At 42.6% G+C, this 25,909-nt stretch overlaps 1 protein-coding gene across 2 annotated transcripts; it reads right to left on the minus strand.

The window, feature by feature from the left end:
- Nucleotides 1-12,324: 12,324 nt before the first annotated feature.
- Nucleotides 12,325-20,926, minus strand: rbm42 (RNA binding motif protein 42). Of its 2 annotated transcripts, none has more exons than XM_048260899.1 (11): nucleotides 20,859-20,926; nucleotides 20,461-20,533; nucleotides 19,857-19,992; nucleotides 17,164-17,230; nucleotides 16,062-16,127; nucleotides 15,735-15,934; nucleotides 15,168-15,353; nucleotides 14,806-14,979; nucleotides 13,816-13,933; nucleotides 13,261-13,455; nucleotides 12,325-12,664 (listed from the first exon to the last, which is right to left on the minus strand). In XM_048260899.1, the coding sequence occupies exons 1-11, from the start codon at nucleotides 20,866-20,868 to the stop codon at nucleotides 12,552-12,554; spliced, it is 1,338 nt and encodes a 445-aa protein (XP_048116856.1). In that variant the 5' UTR covers nucleotides 20,869-20,926; the 3' UTR covers nucleotides 12,325-12,551. The 2 variants fall into 2 exon arrangements, with proteins under 2 accessions (XP_048116856.1, XP_048116857.1); XM_048260900.1 differs by having other exon boundaries at nucleotides 20,753-20,913.
- Between the last annotated feature and the right edge of the window lie 4,983 nt (nucleotides 20,927-25,909).

Consider the following 25,909-nt stretch of genomic DNA (forward strand, 5'->3'; position numbering starts at 1 on the left):
CTTCATAGGCTTCTGAAAGGCCAAAGGCCATGGTTCTTTGAGATTGGAATAGGTTCTTCATTGTTGCACATGTTCATAAAACAACACGTTTGTTAGAAGTCTCAGGATATTTAAAAACTCATCAACGGAGACAAGCTGGGGAAAGAGGACCTAAATAGAGGTTTCATATATTTTCATATCTTCCTTGTCTTATCTTCCATATCTTCCAAGACTTTTAAAGGTGCTCTAAGCGATGCTGGGTAACGTCACTTCTGTTGACTTTCACACAAAACAAAGAGCTAGCTCGCTACTTCCTCCCCCTCCCTCCCGTGCTGCTCCCGTGCAATTGAAACTCTCCTAAACGCGCGTCTCGTCTGATTTGCTGGAACAGTTTGTTATGTTTTTATGGGCTAGGTTTGCCCAGGTTGTTTTTGTTGCCGTTTTTGGAGCCTGCGCTGTCTACAGAGATCGCATTTTTTTACAGTGTATTCAGGACACAGACAGCTAGTGTGGTTGGTTAGGTGATATTTGCAGTATGTGACATAAAATGTTTTAGCCTAAAAATCTCATGGCATCGCTTCAAGCACCTTTAAGAGGGCAGCTTGGCCTATTCAACCTATTCAAACCATTCAAGGGAGAAAAACATACAGTTTGAAAGCAGTTTGACACTTCTTTTTTACAAATCGCAACATATAATATTAACGTGGGAGTACAAGTGGTTTCTGAGGGTTAAGGGGAGGTTTCCATGGCAACGTGGCAGCGGAGCTGGGTCAGAGGTAAGGTCTGATGAAAGGGAACTGGGAAGGCAAGCTGGACTGGCCAGCATTCTGCTGAGACTGAGGGGGCTTCAGTGGGGCTTTATATAGCAGAGCAAGACTGTCAGGGTCGGTCAGATCAGACAAGAGGCATGTAGGGAAAGGGCTGTTGCAGTAAGCAGGAACCACGACTCTGTGCACTGTGTGTGTGTGTGTGTGTGTGTGTGTGTGTGTGTGTGTGTGTGTGCGCGTATCTCTTATAAATATGCACAGAGGAAACCAATCATGTATTCTTCAGTCAACGCAGAAGGGTCTAAGGAGCCATTTAAGGTTATCGACAGAGGACAACGTGCGCCTGCCATTCTGCCAACAGCGAACTAAGACTACTGTGAGTTTGTGTTCCTGTGTGTGTGACACTCCAGTCAGTGGCGAGATGCCTGTAGGTATACAGCAAAAAGTGGGTCACAAATGCACAGCCACACACACACATACAGTACAGTACATTCACTACACTACACTGGCACACACACAATCATTATCTCTTTTTGTCCATCCCTGATGTCAAGTCAGTAACTGAATTTGCCTTGTCAAATCGGCAGAGAGGAGGGAAGTCAAGGCCCAGTAATACTGCAGCCAACTCTTCCATGCCTCCATCCTCTGCCACATGCAATTACTCTTCTTCCCACACAAACCCACACACAATCAGACCGAAAAAACAAATGCCATGGTCAGCTTAGTAGGTGTACTCTAGTGGTCTGGAACACACACACACACACACACACACACACACACACACAATGGCTACCCCTAGCGCATCACCCTCTAACACTAAATCCACTCACTGTCCACTCACTCCTGTCAATCGCTCAAAATACAGATCCTCAAAGTCCATCATGCTATGCTTATTGTTTTTGTTTTTTCTTCTTTCTCTCCTTCAGCCTCTCTCCGCGTCTTTCTCTCTCAGCAGGTGTTCATTATCTGACCTCAAAACCAGACAATGGCCTGGCAGTCAGCTCACTCAAGCAGAAGACAGGGGCTGTGCATTGTCCATTGTCTTTACTAACCCGCCACTAGAGACCATGCAGGGGGTGAGGAGTCTTGCTCCTCCTAGTCTTCACACCATATAACGTTCTCATACAAAGGGTAGCCTAGTGGGCTGGTTAATAAGGAACTGTTCCATTAACTTTTTTTGGGATGCGCTCTTCTTGAACTTTCCGAGAAGTAGAACATTTCTGGGGAGGGAGCCGCGGTGCCATGGCAGAGGTGGTGTCCTAACGCTCATACAGGTTGGAATGTCCATACAGACTAGGGCCCGGGTCATTTCTCAGTTCTATTCTCCATCTCTTGTCCACTCAATTCTTGTCTAGGCTGCTACCCATCACAAATAAGGAGTAGGAAAGCCCCCTAAATAAAGACTAGAAATGAGTTAGCATTTACAAAGTTAACCAGGTACTGAGGTAAGACTGTTAAAGATGCACTGCGGACTCCTCTCTCTTCTGCCTTTGGGTGCATACAGGAAAGAACACAGTCCCTCCTCCATTCTTCCCCTTTCTCTTACAGCTGTTTCTCTCTCTCTCTCTCTCTCTCTCTCTCTCTGAGGGTGAAGAATGGGTTCAAAGGCTACTCTCTCACTCACTCCATCCCTCTCTTAGGATGGTATAATAGACATCAGCTCTCCCTCTACCCCTGTCTTTCTTCTAGGAGATGAGGGAGGGAATAATGATGGGAAAGAGGGAGTCCCTTGATGGGAATGGTGTGTGTGTGTGTGTGTGTGTGTGTGTGTGTGTGTAAACCATTAGTGGCTCAACCACTAGTGGCCCGACGGTCTCATCAGAGTTTGAAGAGGGGAAAATATATATCACCTCATAAATGATGAGGAGGACACATTTGCCAGTCCTGTGTAGCTGGGTGGGTAGTGAGGTAGAGGTGCTTACGTACATTAACGGGTTTGAGTTGTTGACAGCCCCTGAAAAGTCCTCTTATTCAGAGGGTCTTATTCACATACCAAACACTGCAGCCCTGGTGAATGTGCCATAATGTCCAGATCGCTTGTTACTGGAGCAAAGAGCCTATACATCATCATTGGGAAATCATTAGCACAAGAAAAGTGGAGAGAGAAGAGGAACAACATGAGCTTCAGAGCTCAGGGCTGATGGTATGTGGCCGTTCCTTGTTATTCAGCAATCTCTGTCTCTGTACCCTAATGGGGGGGGTTTTCCTTTCCTTCAACTGCCCCTCCTTCCAAGGCATCCCTGTGCTTTTTTTCTTGTGTGTGTCGTTTGGGAGCCCCCCTCCTGCCCTCCGACCTTTCAGAGAACAAAACAGGCCTTGGCCTTCCCATTCAGCCATGGCTTCCAAATGCTCTTGCCTCCTATAGGCCCCCCCCTCCTTCCCCTCCAAACGCCGTCCCTCCCTCCCTCCAACCCATCCAAACACCCACCCTCTCCACACAAGCCCCCAACTGAAAACCCCATCCAACCCCCAACCCTCCAAAAGAAACTCTTTCATAGTCGTGCAGCTTCCTGCTTTCCCGCTCTTGGCCCCTGCTCTGTGTGTTTCTTCAGGCTAGTGCGGCATGCAACATCTCCCATGATGCAACAGCCCTTCACCCTCCCAATAACCCCCCCCAGCTTCAGCCCCGCAGGCCAGAGTCTAGCATGGGAAAGAGCCGGGCGGAGGTCGCATACTGGTGGTGGTGTTGCGGGTGGTGGTTCAGGATTGTGTATGAGAGCAAGGTCAATTTTATCATGAGCATTCCTGGAGAGTCTCTTGGAAACTAGGCTGGCACCCCCCACATCCCGGCTGGAGTGCTCAGTCCCCTTTCTTTGGAGCAACAGGAAAGGGGTAGTCACACACAGCATACTAAACACCATCCTCTCAACCCATCTGCAGGCAAGACACAGAGGGAGAGAGAGAGAGAGAGAGAAAGACTGAGAGAAAGAGAGAGAGAGAAAGAAAGTAGATAGGAATAGGAGTGAAGCACTACAGAGAGAAAGAAAAGACTCCAAAAGAAAAGAGAGATTTGAGATGAAAATAAGAGACTTGGCAGAAGGCACAGGTTTGCAGAGACGAAAACGTGCATTGAGAGTTAGCGGAGGGCGAAAGTGTGTTTGCGCGCGTTTCCAAGGGGTGCCAACTGGGCATTTGTGTTGGTACTATGGAGCATTCTGGGCAGGGGATCAAAGCAGGCTCTTCTATAGGCCCTAGGTGCTAAAGGTGGTCTATTTTCCTCCTTCACTCACTGAAAGTAAAGAATGATGGGAAGACATACACTTGGTAGTAAAGCTATTCAGAAGAGTAGAAACCAAACAACACCCATATAAGGACATAATGTACTGTATATGGTGTGGGAGCCACTGAGCTGACTGGAGATGGATGCTAATGCTACAGGCCAGACTCTGTGATGGAAGAGTGGGGCAATGGTGCAGTGTGGCAGGGCATGCCTGTTCCCATCAGTGGCTTAGGCTACGTGTTAGTGTTAGCTGGCAGGATATGAATCATGACGCACAACATCGGCACTGTGCACAGTCATGCAAACCAGGGAAATGAGAGACAGGTTGAAGGACAAAAAATAAAGGAGGCATATCAGGAAGGAGAAAAGGGGAAAGAGTAAGGCTAGCTTCTAACACTCACTTCAGGATCTTGTTAGTGCTGGATAAAACAAGCTGAGACGTTACACAGAAACATCAGAAGAAAAGGACTGGTGTGTGCCTGTGTGTAGCCACAAGAGGAGGACAGAAGGTAGCTTATTCTATATGTTTGAGAAAGAGAGAGGCTGCAAATGCTGATAAGACACAGAAAGACAAGGGAGGAAGAGAAGCAAGGGCTCATGCTTGAAAAGAGGACACGGGAGCGATGGGAGAGACCGACAGGGACAGAAGCAGAAATAGAAGAGGAGAAGCAATCAAGAGTGGTGAGAGAAAGAGAGAGCCAAGGACAGACCAAAATGGTCTGTCACTGTCAGGGAGAGAGTCAGAGAGTGAGGGAATCAGAGAAAGACAGACAAAGAGAGAGACCAAGAGATAGAGGAGACAGGAGGGTGTGGCGCTCGCTGGCCGTTGGCTGGCTGTGAAGGGAGGAGATGATGAGGGGTGATGGAGCGTGAGGACGGAGCCCTTTTCCCTAAATCTGTCCCTGCAGCACTTGGGGCTGGCCATCGCCTCGGGGCCAAAGCCGCCAGGGGGGCCACAGGGGCACAGCTTAGTCTGGGAAAAGGGGCAGACGACCAGCTGGTCAAGACATGGACACTTTCCCTAAAATGTCTCTGGCCTTGGTCGAACAAAATAATAATAATAAAAAGAAAATCAGCCCAACCCTACCCAAGATGTCCATTAGGTCAATCTTCGCTGCCTTCAGTGTTTTTAAATCTGGTTCTTCTACAGGTCGTCCACTCATCATTTTCCACCATTTTCAACCAAACTGCCTCTTCGACTATGAGATTAATAACATTAACTTGCAACCTTCAAACTTATCGTAGAATACAATAATTAATACTGATGGGGTCATATCCATGAAGCACAATGGAGTACTTTAGCCTGAGGGCAGTGAAGCCCAGCCCCGCAGCTGAATTTGTGCTACGCTAACGCTACCCCAGTTGCCTTTTGCTGACTTGGCCCAGCCTCTGATTACCACTCAGCCTGCCTGGGTAACTCAGTTTGTGGACTCAGGGCCACTCAGTCAGTCAAACTGCACGATCTGAGAGACATTTCGGGGTCAGCTGACTGTGACTCCACTTCCGCACATACCAGCGGCATGAATCATCCCGCTGTGGTTTCAGCGGCTCGAGATGATGCTGCAACTCTACAGTTAGGTTGACATGCAGCGTCCAGATTAAGTTCAGAGTGGGGACCTAGCCTGCCCTGCATATAAGAACAGCTCATTGTGGGGACGTCAAAGAGGAAGGCATAGTTATAATTTGTGTAATAACATCTTAAGAGAGGAAAAACATCCAATCATTCATGTGAAGAAATGCCAAAGGGAAGTACATAAAAGAATTGCTGGGATTGCCAAAGCACTTTGCCACTAGCATGAAGAAATGCTTGATTCATGTTTGGGGTGAACTCAGAGAGTGCATCATAAAAAATCTCCAGGATTGACAAGCTATGTTTGCCTGCAGACACGTAGGAATGATTTTATAAGAACAGCTGGCATTTGGTTGTGAGCTGAAGATTCTCAAACATGCCACTGTATCCTGAGAGGTCCTATTGGCTTGAAGCTCTGACAAAGTGAAATACAAAGCAACTCTTTGCTTCCAACTCTGTGCTCCACTCATTCTGTCTAGTGATGTAGGCACCTGCTGGGATGAAAATGTTTTAGTGTAGATCCATTTCCTGGCCCAATCAAAAGCACACAACATGATGCAAGGCACTCTCCGCCATGACGGACTGACCACTGCCAAGAGAATGTTCTCTACCAGTTTGCTGAGAATGTTCTCTACCAGTTTGTTTCTAACACTAGCAAATTCAAGGTCTTCGTACAGAATACTGTATCTCTCGCTGCAGCAGTGAATAGGCTAAAATAATCCTCCTGCACACTGTAATAGGCTACGCAATAGTTTCGTGTTCCAAATCTAGTCAGAGGAAGGAAATGAGTGATAAACTCAGTGTGTCTGCCTGTGTTTGAAGGTGTGCATATAAGGGTGTGTGTGCTCCTAACATTAATTTCACTTCTTCAGAAATGGCCTGATGTGTTTGACTGTTCAACTGATGGATTCCAATGTTTGCACTCGTTAGACCTTTGTTAACTCTCTTACATTTCATGTCAATTATGCCAATAAAAGGACCAGTCCCCACTTCTTGGTGACATTACAGTAATTAAGACCAATAAGGGTTCACCTCTTATGGGAATTATATAACAAAGCTACACCATTAAACAAAAATTGTAGCGTAGGACATATCATTAAATACAAGTCTGCTTTAAACAATTAAACTATTTCATTTGCTTTCAAGATTCCTTAATTGCTATTAAACTTTCAATGCTGCTCATGCTATGCTTTACCCTGGACACATACAAACCTATCCACTCTTCACGTGGCCAAAGCTTCCGTTTGCCTCCCTGACTGCCCTTGGTGAGGTTTGACACCGTGCCCTATGGAGACGGGCTTGTGCCATCCTATCACCTCACAGGATCAGGGAAGGGTAAACAGGAAGTGGGGAAATGAGCAGATGAAACCTGACGGGCCGGATCTGTCCAGTGGCCACAAGCGTTCTCTCTCTCACTCTGTCTGTCTGTCTCTCTCTCTTTTTTTTTTCTCTCTCTCCACCCTACGCTTTCATCCATCCGTGTTTCCTATCATCTCTTCTTTCTTGATACCATCAGCCTGCCTCTCTCCTCTTTATTCTCCTCTCCCTCCACCTTTCTGTTTTATATGCCATATTTACATAATTATATTTGAAGCAGGAGACAGCTGAGCATGAAGAGGAGGAGATTGCGTAACAGGCAGAGTTGGACCTGACACAAACAGCAGGCTTCCTGTGATGTGGTTTGCAAGTAGCCTACAGTGCCTACGCTGTGTGTGTGTGTGTGTGTGTGTGTGTGTGTGAATGAATAGGCTATCTCTGTCTGTGTGTTTCAGTCAAGTGTGTGTGTGTCTGTGCATTCAGTGTTCAGTCAAGAGGAGGTTATAACCGTTAGTTCCCCCCACTCCTCATTAAGAATGGTCTCTAATCCTTTGAGGATGGGCTCCATACCTAAGGCCACAGCTGGAACCTGTCCCTAACAAGTGCAATAATGAGAGTTGTACCAACCAGCACAACTATGGGGTCCTTTCAGATGCAAATAGACTATTTATAACTTAAGGCTGATGGTCTACTGAAATTAACTGATGCTGGTAATCAGTAATGACTAAACTGTTGAGTAAACATGTTTGAGGAATGAGGTGCACAAAGTGACATCACTTAGCCCACCCAGTCAGAGGTATTACACAAATTAAAAGACTCATTACTCTAAATTCACGTCAGTTGAATATTGATTTTCTTTCAACATGTCTGCCAAAAGGAACAGGGGAAATTAGGTATACAGTCAAAGTCGAGTACAACCTCACTACTGATGGCAAAATATACATAGGCCTAGCACAGATGTTGAAAATAACAGGCATGATAATTTGTGCCCAAGTGTGCTATACACACATGCACCTGCATAAGCCTGCTCAAGCCTGCCTACATACACACACACACACAAACACAGTGCAATGATGCTGCGTTTGTAATGAAACACCTCAGTCAGCCACTTGCTGGTGCCATGACAGGGCGTCTCATCCTTAAGAAGCTTGGCAATGCTAAGTCACACCAGCTGGAGCCAGAATTAGACTGACCACAAGTCAATGGGGGAAGAGGAGAGAGTGTGCTGCTTGTGACATGTGTTCAATTTTCCAAAAGCACGCTAGGGCAAGAATTGTTGTTAGATTTAATGATAGAGGGAGTGACCTGTTTGGAAAACTCACATTATGGCGAATACTCCCTGGTACTGGCTGCTTGTTGCTGAACACTAACTGGTACTGACAGTAAGTTATGCTGAAACCACCCCATATAAAATGTCTTAATATTATAATAAAGACATCTTATTACAAGGAAAAAGACCTTTTTGATTTGCTTGCAAAACACAGGTCTGTTATGAGGGTATGCGTGATAAAATCTTTTTAAGGCCCAATGTGTTGAGGTCCTTCGTAAACGATCATTTCAAGGTCAGACTTTAGTTCACCCTCTAAGATGGCAGATGTGGTCACAGGGTGCAGTGTGAAACCCTGACTGACTCAGTATTTGTCTTTACTGACCGCTCTGCACCTCAGGCACCAAAGTTAAGCAGGTGAGCATGAGGTATGGTATCAGTGGAAGCATGACTAATCACAATACCAAGAAAACAAGACCCCCGTTTGCCTCCCTGACTGCCCTTGGTGAGGTTTGACACAGTGTGCCCCCCCGCGGGCTATCCACACCCACAAGAGCCATCATGTGACCACGTTTTAGTTTGGTTCAGTATTAAGCAGTGTCTAACTCACTTTCCTACATCTCTTAATAATTATGTAAAAAATAATACCACATGTGCTCGGCTGATAAGGCCATCTGATGTGTTCTTTTCAGTAGGACAAGGCCTGTAGGGTAGATGCGTCTAGTGAACTGTTTCTATCCATTCCACCTGTCTATGCAAAGCATGCCCTTGGCAAACACTTGGAACAGGAAATGCGCACACCATGGCTGTAGCCATGAATATCTATCTAACTACATTCCCAAGATTTAATGCAGCATTGAGCACTATCAGTATAAGCAAAAGTTACAGTATTAGGAAAGGTTCACCAGAGCAACGACTCCCAAATGAGTAACCCAACATTGTAAAACAAAGTTACTCAGAACCTCCTTTATCCACCATTATTATTATTATTATTATTATTATTATTATTATTATTATATGTTCTCATTTGATTGAGTAGAACATATACATTATATTATTATCTTATATGTCCTTGTGTACAAGAAGACACAACCTTCTTTCTGGCAATTAGGCCTAGACAGAAACTGACGAGTGAGATCATTTTGTTGAGCCTTTATTGCAACAGGATAGCCTTACCATCAACACACCTCTCATGAATGACCTAAGGCGCGTTAGGCAAACAATGACCGTAACGGCTGGGACACATGAGTACATGACTGCAACAGCCAACGACGTCAAATAAAAACTGATTTATGCCAGATGTATAAGTGCAGCAAAGTTGCGCATATATTCGCGTTCAACGTCAAGGATGAGTGGCTCACCTCACCAATGAATCCCTGATCATCGTGGACAACAACGCCTTTCGCGCGTGAAGGGAGGGGCACGGTGTACATGAGGTTTGCTCCCAAACTTAATGGTTTATTCCAGCGTTAACGTTACTCGAAACAACTACATTGTTTAGATCTGTAGAAGTGCGTTCGTTCGAGTAATATTTCAATCTCACTACCAGGGCAGGTCACTGACCAGCGCTGTGTCCGTGTAGCTCATGGCAACAAGGGACATCAGCATCTGGGAAGGCACGGTTGGCTATCCAAGCCTAATGATAACGTAGCTAGAACTACATGTAAAACTGTGCTTGGCAACAACACTAGCGATACCGTTAGCTAGTCAACTACCAGAGTCCAAACTAACATTAGTCATCTTTATTGCCTCAATGAGAGTGGGTTAAAAGAGACAGAACTATGCACAACGTTAATGAATATGTAGCAGCAATGAAAGGGATTTCATGGTAAAGAAGTAGCTCATGGTAGCGATTAAGCCACACGACTCACCACCATTCCGATATCCAGGTTCGAGGGATGAGACTGGGGTTTGGAGAACTCCGTCTTCAAATCTCTCCCAGTTCCGAGTTTTTCTGAATAATTATTCTCGACGACTCCTTGGTCGTGTGTTTTAGTTTGCCCACTTGAATCTTTGGCAGTTGTTCTCACATTGTAAATGTTCCAATTATGGTAGAAATCAGTGTGACAATTATCTATCAGACAACTCTGAAACAAGGGGATCGCTCTGCTGACTACCCCTTGAACAGAAGCAGCGAGGAGGAGGGACGCAGCTAAAGAAAGGGGGTGGCTTGTTCAGTTGTTAGGTTAACAACACGTTCCCATTCATCGGCTTACATATCCTCTCTAACATATGGCTAACGTGTATACTCTGCAATTAAGCGCTATAACATATATTCAAATAAATGTAATCCATCATAGGTGTTCATCGTTTCCATCGTGATGTGTCTACACGCCATGTGCAGCCCTCAGATTAGCCACCCTCAACAAACCAGTCCTCAGCCTCGTCCCTGTTTAAAAGAGAATACTCTGGGCGCTTTCGCCATAACCAACGCGTAGCGTGGGGAAACAAAAGCAATGCGAGGGCCACAAAGACCTACTAAAATCGTGTCTGTCATTTGAATTCTCTAGTTCGTCACCTAATATATTCACCCTCAACAGGGGTGATGATTCTACGACAACGGATAGACTATGGCTACTAATACTGTTCCTACTTCTCTAATACAGCTCCCCTATTTTAACATGAACGCACCCATTGAGGTGCCCCCACTGGACAAAAGGTATAAAAAACATGGGGATGCACGGAGACGTGGGTTAAGGTTGCGGGCTTTTTCAAAGTAGTCACCATACATAAGACGGCACCGCCACAAAGAAAGTAAGGTTTTGCGAAATAGTGTCTTTCAACCTGCTTTAATGGCTACGTGAGTTAGGTTTGTATTCTCACCATACATCACATTAGAGTGTTGATGTTCGTATTTTATTCGCCGCTTATCATCCTATTACTTTCCTAGACATCCCCCTAATCCATAATACGGTTTAACATGTCGCGATCTGTCACAGGATCTTTGTATATCACACGAAAGCAAGCCCACCCTAGCCCTGAAAATGCTTTCGCGCTGCATTCATGATGACCGACAATTGCGGCTAGACTATCAAGTACAAGATAACCTACATTTTAAGAAAGCCATTCAGAATGTATAATATTATTAGGGAAGGCTACCTCAACTCTAGATGTAACTGTAACAGATAATTTATCAATTTATTTCCATATGTGTATGGAATTAGAACTCACGAGTTGAATGCATAGCATATTTTCCAAATTAGCCAGTTAATTTGGTCCATCGTGTGCACAGATTATTCCATAAAATTGAAGGCCTACATAGACTGTTAAACATTCGGCCTTTACCAGGGATGAAATAATAAGAATCAAGGCAACGTACCCGTGCCTCGTCTCTGCATGTCCTATGTCCAAGTGGGTTACACATGGGGACTCATTTAAAGAAGTGGGAGTTTTATCAGACAAAAGAAGAAGTTATTGTGCAGAATGCATGTCAGACCGGGTTGACGGGGATGTGCGTATTTCCACGGAAACAAGGAAATGAGAATATTCTAATCTGAGGACTGTCTTCTCAAACACAATATGACAGCTGTCAATTAGACAACTGTTTTACTCGTTATGTAACGTAGAACACATTCATAAGTGAAATAGCTAGTGATATCTCAAAGATACAGGCCCATAAACCAGACATAACAGCTCCCAATCAAAAAGGCCTACACATTGCTGGCTGAAGTCGGCCTGCAGGTCTCTTGAAGGACACAATGGCTCTGAACACAATAGGCCACCTGCACCACCTAGTGGTGATTTCCTAAACCAATACTACCAAAACTGCTAATCATCAAAAGACATGCCCAGGTAAAGCCATTTCAGGGTTTTATTTGAAATGTTAGATGGTTCTTACATTACACAAAACAATGCCATAGGGCTCTTGTTGTAGGTGGTTTATCACTTACTTAGAGTTAACTTACCCAGGTGTCACTAAACCATGCCATTTGAATACCCCCTGTACAGAACAAACTCACATTAACCCTTTCTTAACAACTGATTTCACATAGCTTCTTAAGATGACATTAAAAACTTAAAATTAAAAACCTGATCAGTATCAGAACACCAATCAGTACTAAGACAGAAAGTAAGCTGCCAATCTAGAACAATCTAATTCCAAAACAAAAACAATTCTATACTAACAATGAGAGCATTCTAGATTATGCAATTCACAGACCAGGGTCATTTAAAAAAAAAAAAAAAAAAAAAAAAAAGCGGGGGAAAAGGACATGGCCCATACAGAGTCAGTTCTAATCCATCATGCTGCTTGGAAGAGCAGAGGTGTCTGCACACACTACTTCTCCATGTGGAGAAGGGTTTTTGCCACGCATGGCTTTGTGGGCTTAGGTGATGTCCTGTATACACAACTGAACACACACACACACACACACTCATACGCGCGCACAAGAACAAACACACACACACCCATACAAATAAGATGTAATGTCTTCATCTGAGTCCAAGTTTTTTCTTCTCCTTCTGTTTTTTCCGCACCACTTCCATGTTTCTGTCTTTCCACATGCTCTTGCGTAGCTTGATCGGCCTGCTACCTACATACTTTCCTTTGAAACAAACAAAAAAGCAATACAATGACATTGACATCATGCAACAATACTTTGATGAAAAGAAGAAAGCCAGTAAAAATAATTGCATCCTAAAATACAAAAGATTTTAAAGAATTTTAAGGAGACTGCTCTTCTGTCTTGTAATGAGGGCAACAATTTGGGGTTGCTGTTCTAATGCTACTCCTGAACATACACCTGAGGCCTTCGAAAGTTGTTTAGACAAAGCTGGTTACGGTCATCTACCTGTATTTAAAGCCTACTACTGCACTGCTTTTGATGCTCCAGCAATAGCATTGTAGCATGTAACAATTACACCGTAAAATAAAAGCTTCATCGCTCATTGGCATAGCTCACCCAAAACGTCTGGAATTACATACACTTATATTATTATATATAACTTTGGGAAGCACATCAGCAAGTGTTCCAAGCAGTCACTTTTAAACACACTGGGCAGTCCATTAGACTTTCATAGGCCTAAGTTTGCCAGTGGCGACAACCAGCGCTGCACAAGCCACTTTCTATCAGATAGGACTATTATACACAGCAGACATGCTTCTGTGTTCTTATAGACATCAAAAGGCGGACATCCTCACCATTCATCTCCCTCATAGCGCGCACATAGTCGTTGGGGTCCTTGAAGCTGACGAAGCCGTAGCCCTTTGTTTTGCCCGTGCGTTTGTCCCGCACCACTTTCGCCTTCAGGAAAGACGGGTAGCGGCTGAAGGCTCGTGCCAGGATGTCATCGTTCACCTCGTTACCAAGGTCACCACAAAAGATCCGGAAGTCATCTGAAAGCAGGGTCAGGGAGGAGGTCAAAACTAGCAGATGATAGGAAATGGTGAGTGAGGCAATCGTACACCTCAAATTACGCTTGACTGCCTCTGACTCTTGCAGTGGTGCGGTCAGACACTAATGCTCTGCCGGCTGTTTTATACCATTAGCATTGTGTACAACACTTTATATTTAAGCTTGTTAATTTAGCAGATGCTTTCATCCAAAGCGACTTACAAAATGAAGAATACAGCTACAACACAGAGGGAACCTAAGGCAACTATAAATATTCCTTTCGAGAGGAGACCTTAATTAACAATAACTACTACAACAACTTGTTGTAACTTGTTACTGAATATTCAATGCAAATGGAGTACCGGATTCCCATTCTAGTAGACTCTGATCTTCCCAGGATGTGCCTGCTGCTGTTCGAATACATTTCTTCACCTTCTCCTGTTTTCCTTTCTTCTTCTCCTCCGCATTCCCTTCTGCTGGCTGAATACACAACAAACCCAGTCACTGAACAGGTCCATTTGGGAGTGCAATGTAAACAGGCAAACAAACCACAAAGCATTTTGACATGTGTTTATAGATTATTTTTAAGGGGGAGGGGGCAGTACAAGTGTAGGCCAGTCCTCATTTCAACTACAAAATAAGATTGAGACCATACCATCATTTATCACCCAGAGAGAAGAAATACTCTTTTCTGATTGGCTGGCGGGGTGGCTTTTAATTCTGAATAACACCTATGAAGTAGATCTGGTAAAAAAAGTTTAATCGCCGTTCCATATCAATGCTTATGAATGGTAACTATAACAACAAATAGTAGGACGACGGTTGAGCCTGGAGGCAGGCTTCGCAACAATGGAATCAACTGTAAACAAGCTAACTGTCCATTCTATCCCTGCTGCTCAACGAAAGTTGTACAACAAGCTGAACTAGTGAGCTTCTTTTTAAACGGAACCGCATGTTTCCTTTGCTTTACAGTGGCAACCGGGTGATAAGCGGGATAACGGCCTTCGAGGTGTGTCCAGTTATACGGAATTAATGGACTCGGGCGGAGGCAACTCCCCTCCAATGCGCGTCAGGGAGTTCTTTGCCCCTCGTCCTCGTCCATTAATTCCGTATAACAGGACACCTCGGCGGCCATTATCCCTTACTAAATAGAGAGAGCATAAACAGTAGAGAGAGGAGGGCTATGGAACCCTGTGGAATGGAATGCAGTTCAGAAAATCTGGTCCATGAGCCACTGAAATATCAGTCAAAGACTGCAATAGGGTTGCAGTCAGAGCGAAATGAGAAAGAGCAATTGGACGGACACACAGAAAGGGGCCTGAGAGGAGAGGGACCTGGGAAACACCTCGTACCTCTGTCTGGACCGGTTCTGGCTCTGGCATGCTCGGCCCGATCACGCTGTCGTCTGTGGCAGCTGCCGCCGCTGCTGCTGCTGCCGCTGCTGCCGCCGCCTCCTTCTTAGCCTCCAGCAGCCCCGCCGCCACCGCCGCCGCCTGCTGCTCCGCTACCGACGCAGCCAGCTCCTCCTGAGAGAGAGAGAGAGAGAGAGAGAGAGAAAATGGTTATCTATTTGAATGGTTTCAGCTACTGTTTTTTTAACATGCTGTTTTGGTGATTGCTTTGCTTTCACAAGAATATCAATCAATGACCGACCGTCAATCAAAGCAAAGTAAGGGTGTTGAGCATGGGTGGGTGGGATGGCGTCGCTACTCACCATGCGTGCCTGCCGTTGCGCTCGGAGGTCCTGCCGCTTAGATGTGGGAGGCGCGGAATAGACTGTGGGTGCGGCCTGGATCACGCTGGGGGTCGCTTTGGGTGGCGGCTGAGTCACTGGCCGTGGAGGTGGGGACACCATGGGAGCCATTCCCCCGACCTGCTGGGGAAGAAGACCAGGTCTTCCCTGTGCCATTTCAGAGTCAAAATGCTGTTCATTTGGGATGGTAAAATCATTAAGCTGATTCATTTAAAGTTGAGGCTGCACATACAGGTGCCCTAGCACACCAACTATGTTATTGGAATACACTGTGTCTTCCTTGATAACTTGATTTCTTGCCTTTTCTAAGCAAGAAAAAAAACAAGAAAAAACGTTTTAGTGGTGAGCTACGCAGACACATGCGATGCAGAACTGAAAAAGGTTCATGGCGGCATAGAGGCAACGGTCTAGCTACTGCATGGAGTGGACACAAGCATAAACTAGGCTTCAGCATCCTGTACATCCACTGTATTCCCAACCCAAAACATTATAATCTGTCTAGATATAAGACTTCTAGCTGATACTTACAGGAGGCATTGAGGTCATGGAGTTCATGGAGTTCATGGGTTCCATTGGGGGCCGCATTGGACCCATGGGCCCCATGGAGTGCTGAGGGGGGCCAGCCATGGGAGGGGCCAGCATCATGGGGGGAGGGGGAGGGGGCCGGGGCAGCGGCGGAGCCATCATGCCCTGAGGTGGGGGTCCACGCATCATTGGCATTCTGTGACCTGAAATACAGTTTGGGGTATTTGCACATTCACTGGCGAAAACTGCTTACAAAAAAAAAAAACATGAAATAACCAAAAACATGAATAAAGCATGCGCAGGTCCTTCTCAAACCAGCACCACTGTTACCTGGTCTCTGCAGGATGTGTGGTACAAAAGTAGGCCTCATCATAGGGGGAGGTCTGACTGGAGGCACTGCGGAAGTGGAGGCAAAGACAATGAACCTAAGTCTAGTAAAGCTGAAGTAATATGGGTAAATGGGTAAAATGCACAAGACAAATTTCCTACAAGACAAATAAAGATACTTCAACTATACTACCACTGAAACATGTTTGCACAACTCAGATTTTCAGTCAGATTTTCTGTCAGTCAGCACGTCAGCCAATCACACTTTCTAATTCAGAGTGGTAAGCACGTCCCAACTGTTTACTGTTGCTATGTCCAACAACCTGTAGTTCATAGCTCACATACAAAATTACAACTGAACAGCAGCCTGTTAACTGTGCTACGGCTTCCCTTGTATGTTTGCCACATACAAGAAGAGTTTGACAGAGAGATAAAAGATACAGATCATGAGAGATAGTGAGCAATGTAATCCAAAGTTTGCTGATTTCTACATTGTCAGTGATCAATAGCTTGGAAGAAAAGATATTCATGACTCTCATGTTGGTTATAGGCCTAATGATAATAGTTTTGTATAGTAAACAACATGCCTTCTCTTTAGGCAATGGCAAGCCAAGGAAGATAAAATAGGCTACCATGCAAACGTGAAAGTGAACCTGGGGCGCTTTGTGTTCACTTCAAAGCAAACCGTGCAGAGTGCGATCTAGTGAGGTGGTCTCGGCACATTTCCATTTAGAGGAGTTTGAGTTTGTTTAAAGTGTTTACATATGCACAATGAGTGAAAAAAAAAAATCAATCAAGAGTCATTGATCGAGTTTGTTTAGAAGGCTGAAAGGGCGCAAGTGTGAAAACACCCATAATCTTACATCAATAAAACTGCTTATCAAGGAGTATATTCAAACTATATAAGGAGACAATTCAAACTAAATTCACATGCAAAAAACAGGGTTATTCATGACCAGAAAATTGAGTATGCCTAGGGTGCACAGAAGTATACCCAACCCTTAACATAACCTTTTAAGCCCTGTCGTTCTTCCTCAGTCTTCAGTGCATAACTAACATTTCAGTGGTGTGTCATTCATTCAAGGCTGAGAAATGGTGGAGTTACCTGGACCAACAAAGGTAGGGGGAGGTCCAACTAAAGTGGCCGCCCGTGCCTCCAAGCTCTGCTGTACCTAAACAAGACAACATTTAAAAACAGAAGGATTGTCAACACTTTATGTCAATTTGTTTCCAAATTCAACATTCAATTCCATTCAACAACCAGCAGCTTTCAAAGGCAGAGCTGTAGTCAAGTTTTATTTATATATAGCACATTTCATACACAGAGGTAGCCTAACATAGTCATACTCAATTCTAGTCAGAATTTGAGTCTGATACTGCTCCATTGGGACGTGATTATGGGATGTGCTTCAACGATACAGGAGGAGAAATGCATCTGCACTCAATTGGATAGCCCTAACCAATTAGAGCAATGAAATAGCCTAACACCCGAACCATCCTTCTTCTCAATAAATGCCTTAACATTGTTTCCTGGTCGTTTTTTAAAGTTATTGCGCTATCAATATTTTGTACAGAGCCGGACAGTAACAGTACATTTATTTGAGTACAGTACTTGAGTACAATTTTGAGGGATCTGTACTTTACTCGAGTATCATTTTTGGGGAGTACTCATGACTTTACTCAAGTACATTTGACAGGCAAATATTGTACTCTTTACTCCACTACATTTCTATCCATAACCGTGAGTACCAGATACTTCTTCTTCTAAAAAAAAAAAAAAGAAAATTCTCAGAAACTCTCAATTTGTTGTTTCCCTCTCAAACGTGATTGGATTGTGCAGGCGCCACTGATTGGGACAGCCTATCAGCAATCACCTTCAGCTTTCACCAAAGTCAACTCCATGGTCAGATTTAGATAAGAGACGAAACCATGGATCTAAACAATGGATGAAGACGCAGCAGGTCCATCCCGGGAATGTGCCAACCTGTGGCCCCACCTCGCCAGACTATTTCAACTTTCTGAACAAGTTAATGATAGTTTTCGCTTCAAGTGCTTCAATTACAAAATAGTATTTTGTATTTGAAATACGTATTTTAAATACATGTATTAGAAATACTGGCCATCCCTGGCAACATGGTAAAAAGATGAAAATGACTTGATTTTACTTTCAATTCCTTTTACCTTCTCCAAGGTATTAACATTTTTCATAACTCCATGTAGGACGTTTATGTACATAAATGTAAGCACTGTGGCAGTAGTATGCAATATTTCGAAAATGTAGGCTACTCATATACTCTTGATACTCAAGTACTTTTAAAAACAAGTACTTCAGTACTTTTACTTAAGTAGGCACCTGACTGTTGTACTTTTACTTGTACTTGAGTAAAATTGAGCAAAGGGTATCTGTACTTTTACTCAAGTAATAAAGCTGTGTACTCTGTCCGCCTCTGATTTTGTACAACACCCCATAGCAAAATCTAAGACCACGAAACACGTAGCAGGGTAGGCTATTCTGAAAAATTGTTTCCCCTTCTTTGTTTTTAAAAATAATTCTGTTCACACCGATGCTAAAAACAGAACAAACCCCTCGAGTAAACAGGTGGCCAATCAGAGATTTTTAAACAAACGAGCAACAGGTCACAATAATAGACTATATAAAATAGGTCACAATGCAGAAAAGTGTTTTCCCTTGATTACATGCAAAAGTGAAACCAGTGTTCCCACATATCCACTTTGACCGGAGTTTTCAGAACTAGTTTTCAGTGATAAAACCTCAGTTTTCTTGTAATTGAAAGCCCAAACCACATGGAAATATGTGTTTTTCCTACGTGTAAACAGGGTCTTAGAAGCCATCTGTCTAGCGTCAGTGTTTTTGTTGCAAACAAAACCAACCGAAGTGTGCTCAGATGACGTGATGGACAGATGAGAAGCAGTGCCTTGTCTATCATCGTACAACGCCCAATTTGATTGGTGCGAACAGCTCTGGTTTGGGCATAGTTGCTCCACAACGGAGTGGAGCAAGTCCAGACCCAACTTCCCGACCTCAAATGTTGTGGCCGGGGCTAAGTTTGGCTGGCTTCCAGGCTAGCAAAGCTCGGCAATTCACTGACTACTGATACTTCTTACCATAATAGAAAATAGTTTAAATATAAACTCTTTTCATAGTTTTGAACACACACACTCACACAAGAAATGAAAAATGCCATGACGATTCTCAGTATTCTCATATAATACAATATATGCCACAGACAGGCATTAACCCAAAGACAAACATTTAGGCAATAACTTTGAATTTGACAAATTGACAGAAAGGATCATGAATGCATCATCACAATGAAAGTATTATGACATTCATTTCAGGTAATATCACCCAGCCTTACTTTGCAGTTCTCAAAACTTCACTAACAATCATAGGAATATATTTGCTTCAATCATGCCTTAAAGGTACAGTCAATAATTGACTAGGAAGTCGTGTATGTGACTTGTATTTGTTTATATGTGTTTGTTTATGTTTGTGTCATTAGCAGCCGCACAGGTTTCAGTATTCCAAGAGAAAATTCATGCAGGATTTTGTTTTTATTTTACCTCCTTTTTGGAGCCTGGGCTGCTTACAAAGACCGTTTTTACAGTGTACTACTAGAATAGGCAGCTAGCGGTCTCAAGGAGATGATTGCTGAATGTGACAAAAATGTTATAGCCTTGAAATCACATACGACCGCTGACTGCCTTTAAACCGTTTCGGGTTAGGGGTAGGGGATCCAACACCTGTCTGTACCTGGCACCTTTTTGAGTGCTTACCCGTTGGTAGGTGTTTGTACCAATGATAGGTCTGATCATTGGCATAGCTGGTACAGCAAGGGCGACAGGCATCTCAACTACCGTAGGAGCTCCAGCAGTCACAGCAACTGGGCCTCCCAATACCTCCTGCTCGAACCTGCCACACCACAGTCACACCAGAACACACACATTATGTTGCGATAAGACAGAGATGGAAGTGCATAGTTGGGGTTATCCAAGAGGGCTATTTGTCTGCACGTGAACTTTGACATGTGTCTATTGTAATTGCTTGACAATTTCAATGTTTTTACAGGAATGCTGCATTGTCCAATCCAAAGTAAATTATATTCTTCAATTCAATTCAGATTAGATTTTCATGAGGAGATTAAGTCCATCCATAGACATTGGCTGTGCAATGCACTTGTGCACTCATATTAGTGCATGAGTATGCGAATTGGAACACCGTCATTATCATTCAGTGTAATTTTATATTTCGTCTTTCTGCATCATCATGCAGCATATCGTCAGATGACGCAGCAACAAGCAATGAAACACAAAGCCGGGTTACTAGCCACTACATAACTGGCAGATTAGGCAAAAGTTAGTTAGATTTTTAACCACTCACAGCGCCATTTCCGCCTCCATCTCCTTCAGGCGCTCTTCCCCCGACTTCAGCGCCATTGTGCAAAAAGTAATTCCTAGAAAAATAAAATCTCCCCATTATAAAGCATTTATAGATTAATCGCCGCATTATTAACCATGTATAGATTAACTTTGGATAACTTCGTCAAATAATGAGACACATGACTTTAGAGCGGAAAACCAGCTAATGCTACAGCTGCTATTTCGATGACTTAAAAGAGCCAAATTAAACATTTGGGGTATTTGGTATCTGTCTGAAAGTATAGAACACTTACCAACGATGCTGACGTTTACAACAATAAAGATCTTGGTATGTACTATCACTTATTTTGGCTATATGATTACTGGGTAACTACAAGGGAATGAACCACCAAGACAAACCATCATCCATTGCCTTCGTCGCCTCTTGATGTCGTCAGTGTAGGACCTCGACTTCCTCTACATTTCCCCCCACTACGGCTTCAGGAGAACACTACCGCCACCTATTGTGTAGCGCACTATCTATCTATGACAGGAACGTCTGTCTGTTTGTCTGTCGTGTCAAATTAGAGAGAGAGCAGATAGCTAACAAATGTTCAGAAAAAGTCCTGTTGGCCAATTTGAGGAAAAGTCAGTAAAGGGGCTATTTCACACAATTTGAGGGTGCTGAATTCAAATATTTTGTTTACCAAGCTCAAGTTTGAGTTTTGAGCTTGCTAATTAGCATAATTCACATACTTTTTGGTTTTGCCATCAGATATCATAGGAATTGCAAAAAATAAGGCATTAATATACTCTTTATGTATCAGATATGTTGTAGGACAGGACAGGAATTACCCCAATGACCCTCAAGTAGCAAATGAAAATAAGCTCAAATTAAAATATAAATTGAAATAATAGCTAAAATTCAGTATGATGTTTAGAAGCCAAATAGATTCCTTGATAATAAATTGATAGAATAGTAGGTGACTGCTCATTTTTTTGTAAAAAGTACGTACAGTACTTACAGTAAGTATAGTTGTTAGTCTTTACAGAGGATTTACACTGTATTTTTTTTTACTGTAAAGGCGACTGTGCTTGCCTAGTTAAAACACTGGTGCTCTTTCCTATCATTTAAATTCCAGCCATGCAAAAAAATGGAAGAGTGTGCATGTTTGAGGGTTGCTGAAGAGTGCTATGGAGATTGCATTATTTGCAAAAAATTTAGACAAGATATCCTTTATAGTGCTACAAAAAGAAACATTCTCCAGTGCATCATTACCGCATATGATGCTGAAAGGGAAGTGGACCTAGGACAAATCCTCAGCTATGAACTGATTAATGTCCCTGTACTATAGCTATTGCAGATAGCGATGGTTATTTGGGAAGTGGAAATAAGTCTATCCTCACTCAAGTGCTGTCTAGCAATGTGGAATGTCCAGTAGTGATCACTGCAACAAACTGCTTATTCAACACTGGTAATAGATGCTCAAAATCTAGTTATGTCTTTAGGACACCCATCTGACTGCAGCACATTTAAGAAGTATGCAGGAAAGTTTGTAAGAAACTTTTGTGTTGTTATTTGGTATTTGTTATGTGGAAGCAAATGATGTTGACTATCAAAGAAATAGACCTAATGTAATGCACACAGATATTGTAACAGATACGCTCAGGCCAATCCAAACTTTTCTCATCTGTTGTTCCTCGTTGGTGGAACACACTGCCAGTTCCTACAAGGGCAGGTTCATCCCTCACCATTTTCAAAAAACTGCTGAAGACCTAGCTCTTTAGAGAATATCTGCTTTCATAGCACCACTTACAACAAATCTTGCTGATCCTAGCACTTACCACCCTTCTTGAACTGACACTCAACTGTTGAAAAACAGCACTCACTGATGCACTTACAGTATTCTTACTGTACTCTGCCGTTTTTAAATTGTCCTAAAATTGTTGAGAGAATTGTCAGCCAAATGTAATGTAATGTAATGTAATAATGGTGTAGGCCTATCTGATTAAGACCCAAAGAGTGGCTGAAACGTACTTATTAAATAACACTGAGAGCAAAGAAGACTATCTTCACTTTTTTGCCTTTGCAACTGTCAAAGAAATCCCATAAACACAGGAAGGCCTAGGGTGTCCTACATCAGATGGCCTAAAGATTAGGGTCTTGTGCATAGCATTAAGTGATTTGCATGCAGTAATTTGAACACTGACCTTGATCTAGCCTACTTTGGCTATTTGAAGGTAATTTATTGCCAAAACATCACACAATATAAATGAGCTATAACAAACAATAAAGGACTTAATCACACAAAACTACTATTTTACTGACTACAAAAATAATAATTATGTAGGAAGTTTAGAAGTTTAAAACCCAGAATTGACCAAAAGTGCACCAAATTCAACACAAATGACTCAATACACTTGGAGAAGGCCTGCGTCCTTACTTTTCCAGATATTTTAGGATTTGGATATTGTTTCAGTATCGAGTATCAAGATATTTATGGCAGGTATTATATAAAATGTCATAATTTTGGTATCGTGACAACACTATGACAGAGCCACTCTGTTTTCTAGATGTTAAGAATCGGAGGCTCTACCACCAACAAGTGATGCGGCTCAATGGCATATTAGAAGAGCACATTATCAAGCTCTAGTATGGAGGCAAGCACACATACCAAATCCAGTGTTACTAGAAGTAAAATGTTTTTTACTTGTCGGTTGTTGCTGACAGTAGATGCAGTTCTGCATTAGGCTTATTCCCGCTATCTAAGTTCATATGTACTGTAGGATATATTCTGAGTTGAAGGTTATCTGTGCAATTTGTTATTGTGATGAAATGCATTAAACACCACGAGTGACTCACTATGTTAGCAATAAAAATATGGTTGTGTTTTGATTAGAATTTCCGAGTTTATTACATGTTAACTGTAATCATGTTCCCATTAAATAAGTTAATAAACTATAGTATGGCTTCTTTAATGCTCAAACATGTATTTAGAGAACACATTTATTTGGTTTTAGTTATTACTTTTGAAATCAACACAATTTAGGAAAAAATAAGCAAAAAGAATAGCTATTTTATGTTAAAATGCTGCTTATAAGTCAGAATTGAGCTTGGTAAACAAAATATTCAGAATCAGCACCCTCAAATTAGGTATGAAGGATGGTTTACCAACTTTTCCTCAAATTTGCCATCAGAAGTTCTCTTCTGTGAAGCTGCTCTCCCTCTAAATCAGACAAAATCCAGGACAACGGTTGCTACTATATTTTAGTTATATGTTGTTCTAATATGTGAGCTCTCCACATATAATGGGCTTGACGATTTAAAGGATTTACATGATTTAGTAATGGGCATATCAGACATGTGGACTCGAGTCACATGACTTGGACTCGAGTCAGACTCGAGTCATGATTTTAATGACTTCAGACTTGACTTGATAAAATTCGGCATGACTTGCGACTCGACTTGGACTTGAATACTATTCACTCTAGACTTGACTCGGACTTTGCCTCTTTGACTTGTGACGACTTGACATGTCTCGAGTCAAAAACTAAATTTCCTGATCGTGGACCAGTCACCCCAGAGATGTTTTCCCTCCGCGACTAAAAAAAAAAAAAATAGCGGAGACAAGCGGCCAGTCCAGAGCACAGTTCAGTGCTGCCGCTACCCCCACATGCGTTACGCACTGTGTGTAGGGCACCAAGAGACAGAGAAACGACCAACATTTATCTAATAACTAGTAGCTTTACTGCAAACTGATTTGCACTCTTGTTAGAGAACGTTTACAATGTCAAAATGCACCAACAGCATGTTACATAAAGATGATACTTTTCGAGTCCTCTCCATTAAGATCCAACTTGAACTTATGCTAGCCTACTCCATTTAATTGAGAACCCCATCTAAGCACGCACGAGAGGGAGAGAAAACGAGTGGCAGGTTCCAGCTGGCTTGTCATTGTTGATGATGATTGATATTTTCTTTTAAATATAAGAAACGATAAAAAGGAAATCATGAAGGCAACAAATACGAGATTAGGGGAAATTGCGGATTTATCCGGTTCTCACTACTGTTATAAACTATGAGATCCAGGTCACTATGACATAGGCTGCACTCACTGTGATTTGGAAAGTGGACAAGAATATGAAGAGTTGTCTTTGCCTTTGTTTAATGGAAATGGTGAGTCTTGAAGTAGGCCTATTCAATAATTTGTTTACATGAAGCACATTGAAATGCCGATTGAAACGCATTCCACTCAGCTAGCTAGGTGGCTACTGGCTACCAGCCTTATAATTCACATTTAATTGCAAACAGAAAATGTCAAGCAAGCATCATGTCATACATGCATCTATTTCCAAAGGAATGAAAGCTGTTTGTGCCAACTTAATATAATGCTTATCATTGTTAATATTGTGCTATTCATGTGGCACAAACAATGTTTGAGTTTGTGGACTAGCCATAGGAATGGAGCTGGTAAAAAAGATCATTATGAGAATGTGTGGACAGTGGCACACAATGGGCTTAAAGTGACAGTGCACCATTTACAAATGAGATAAACAGCATCACATGTGTAGTATTTCTTAAGAAATGAATACTTTAAAACAAAATTACTGTGTCATTATTATCTTTTTATAATAATATAAAGTGTTGACCTTGGCTTCCCTTATGAGTTATGCCACTGGCAGACAGCCTAATAAATTGTTTGCAGGCAAATCTGTGGCCTAAGCGCAGTGAAATGCCATCAGTCAAATTATTACTCATCCTTACAGTGGGCTCGAAATTTGGAAAAACAATATTTTTATTTGTCATGTAGCTATCCGTTTTGTACAGATTACTCAGGTATGCACATGTGTATATTGTATGCGCATGCATATATCGTAAAAGATTTCAAGACAGAAACATTGAACATATTTTAATCTGTATTTATAAAAAAAAATCTGTGGATTAGATGGAAGTGTTAAAATTATGATCGATAGTCTAATAATGCCATTATTAAGTGAAGAGTACCTGATGACTTGTTCAGGACTTGAAAAAAGATTGGGACTTGGACTTGGACTCGACTTTGGCTTTGATGAGACTTGGACTTGGACTCGACTTGCCCTTCTCTGTATTTACTTGGGACTTGACTTGGACTTGAGTGCTAAGACTTGGGACTTACTTGTGACTTGCCAAACAGTGACTTGGTCCCACCTCTGGGGCATATTGATCTACTTTTACATGCAGCTTCACAAGACCTAGTGCTAGGGCTCATGTGTTTCTCAAGTGAGAGGGCTTAGAAATGGCTCATACCAGATCATGTTAATCCTTCAAATCTTCAAGCCCAGGAGAGCTCAAATATAGTACATTACTAAAATATAGTATATGGTTAGGGTTTTTAGGGTTATGGTTCAGTCCACATCAACGGGACGGACCAACCTAACCAACCTAGACCATGGTTGGTGAAGAGTATTTGGATATTTTATTGTGGTAATAT

This window comes from Alosa alosa, chromosome 13, assembly GCF_017589495.1.
Source record: "Alosa alosa isolate M-15738 ecotype Scorff River chromosome 13, AALO_Geno_1.1, whole genome shotgun sequence".
NCBI lineage: Eukaryota > Metazoa > Chordata > Actinopteri > Clupeiformes > Clupeidae > Alosa > Alosa alosa.

Excerpts from the sequence above, each read along its gene's own strand:
- rbm42 (XM_048260899.1), bottom strand. Across the intron at positions 15,354-15,734 it reads CCATGACCTCAATGCCTCCT|GGAAGACCTGGTCTTCTTCC; the intron begins GTAAGTATCAGC and ends GAAATGGCACAG. Across the intron at positions 13,934-14,805 it reads CAGAACCGGTCCAGACAGAG|CCAGCAGAAGGGAATGCGGA; the intron begins GTACGAGGTGTT and ends TTGTGTATTCAG.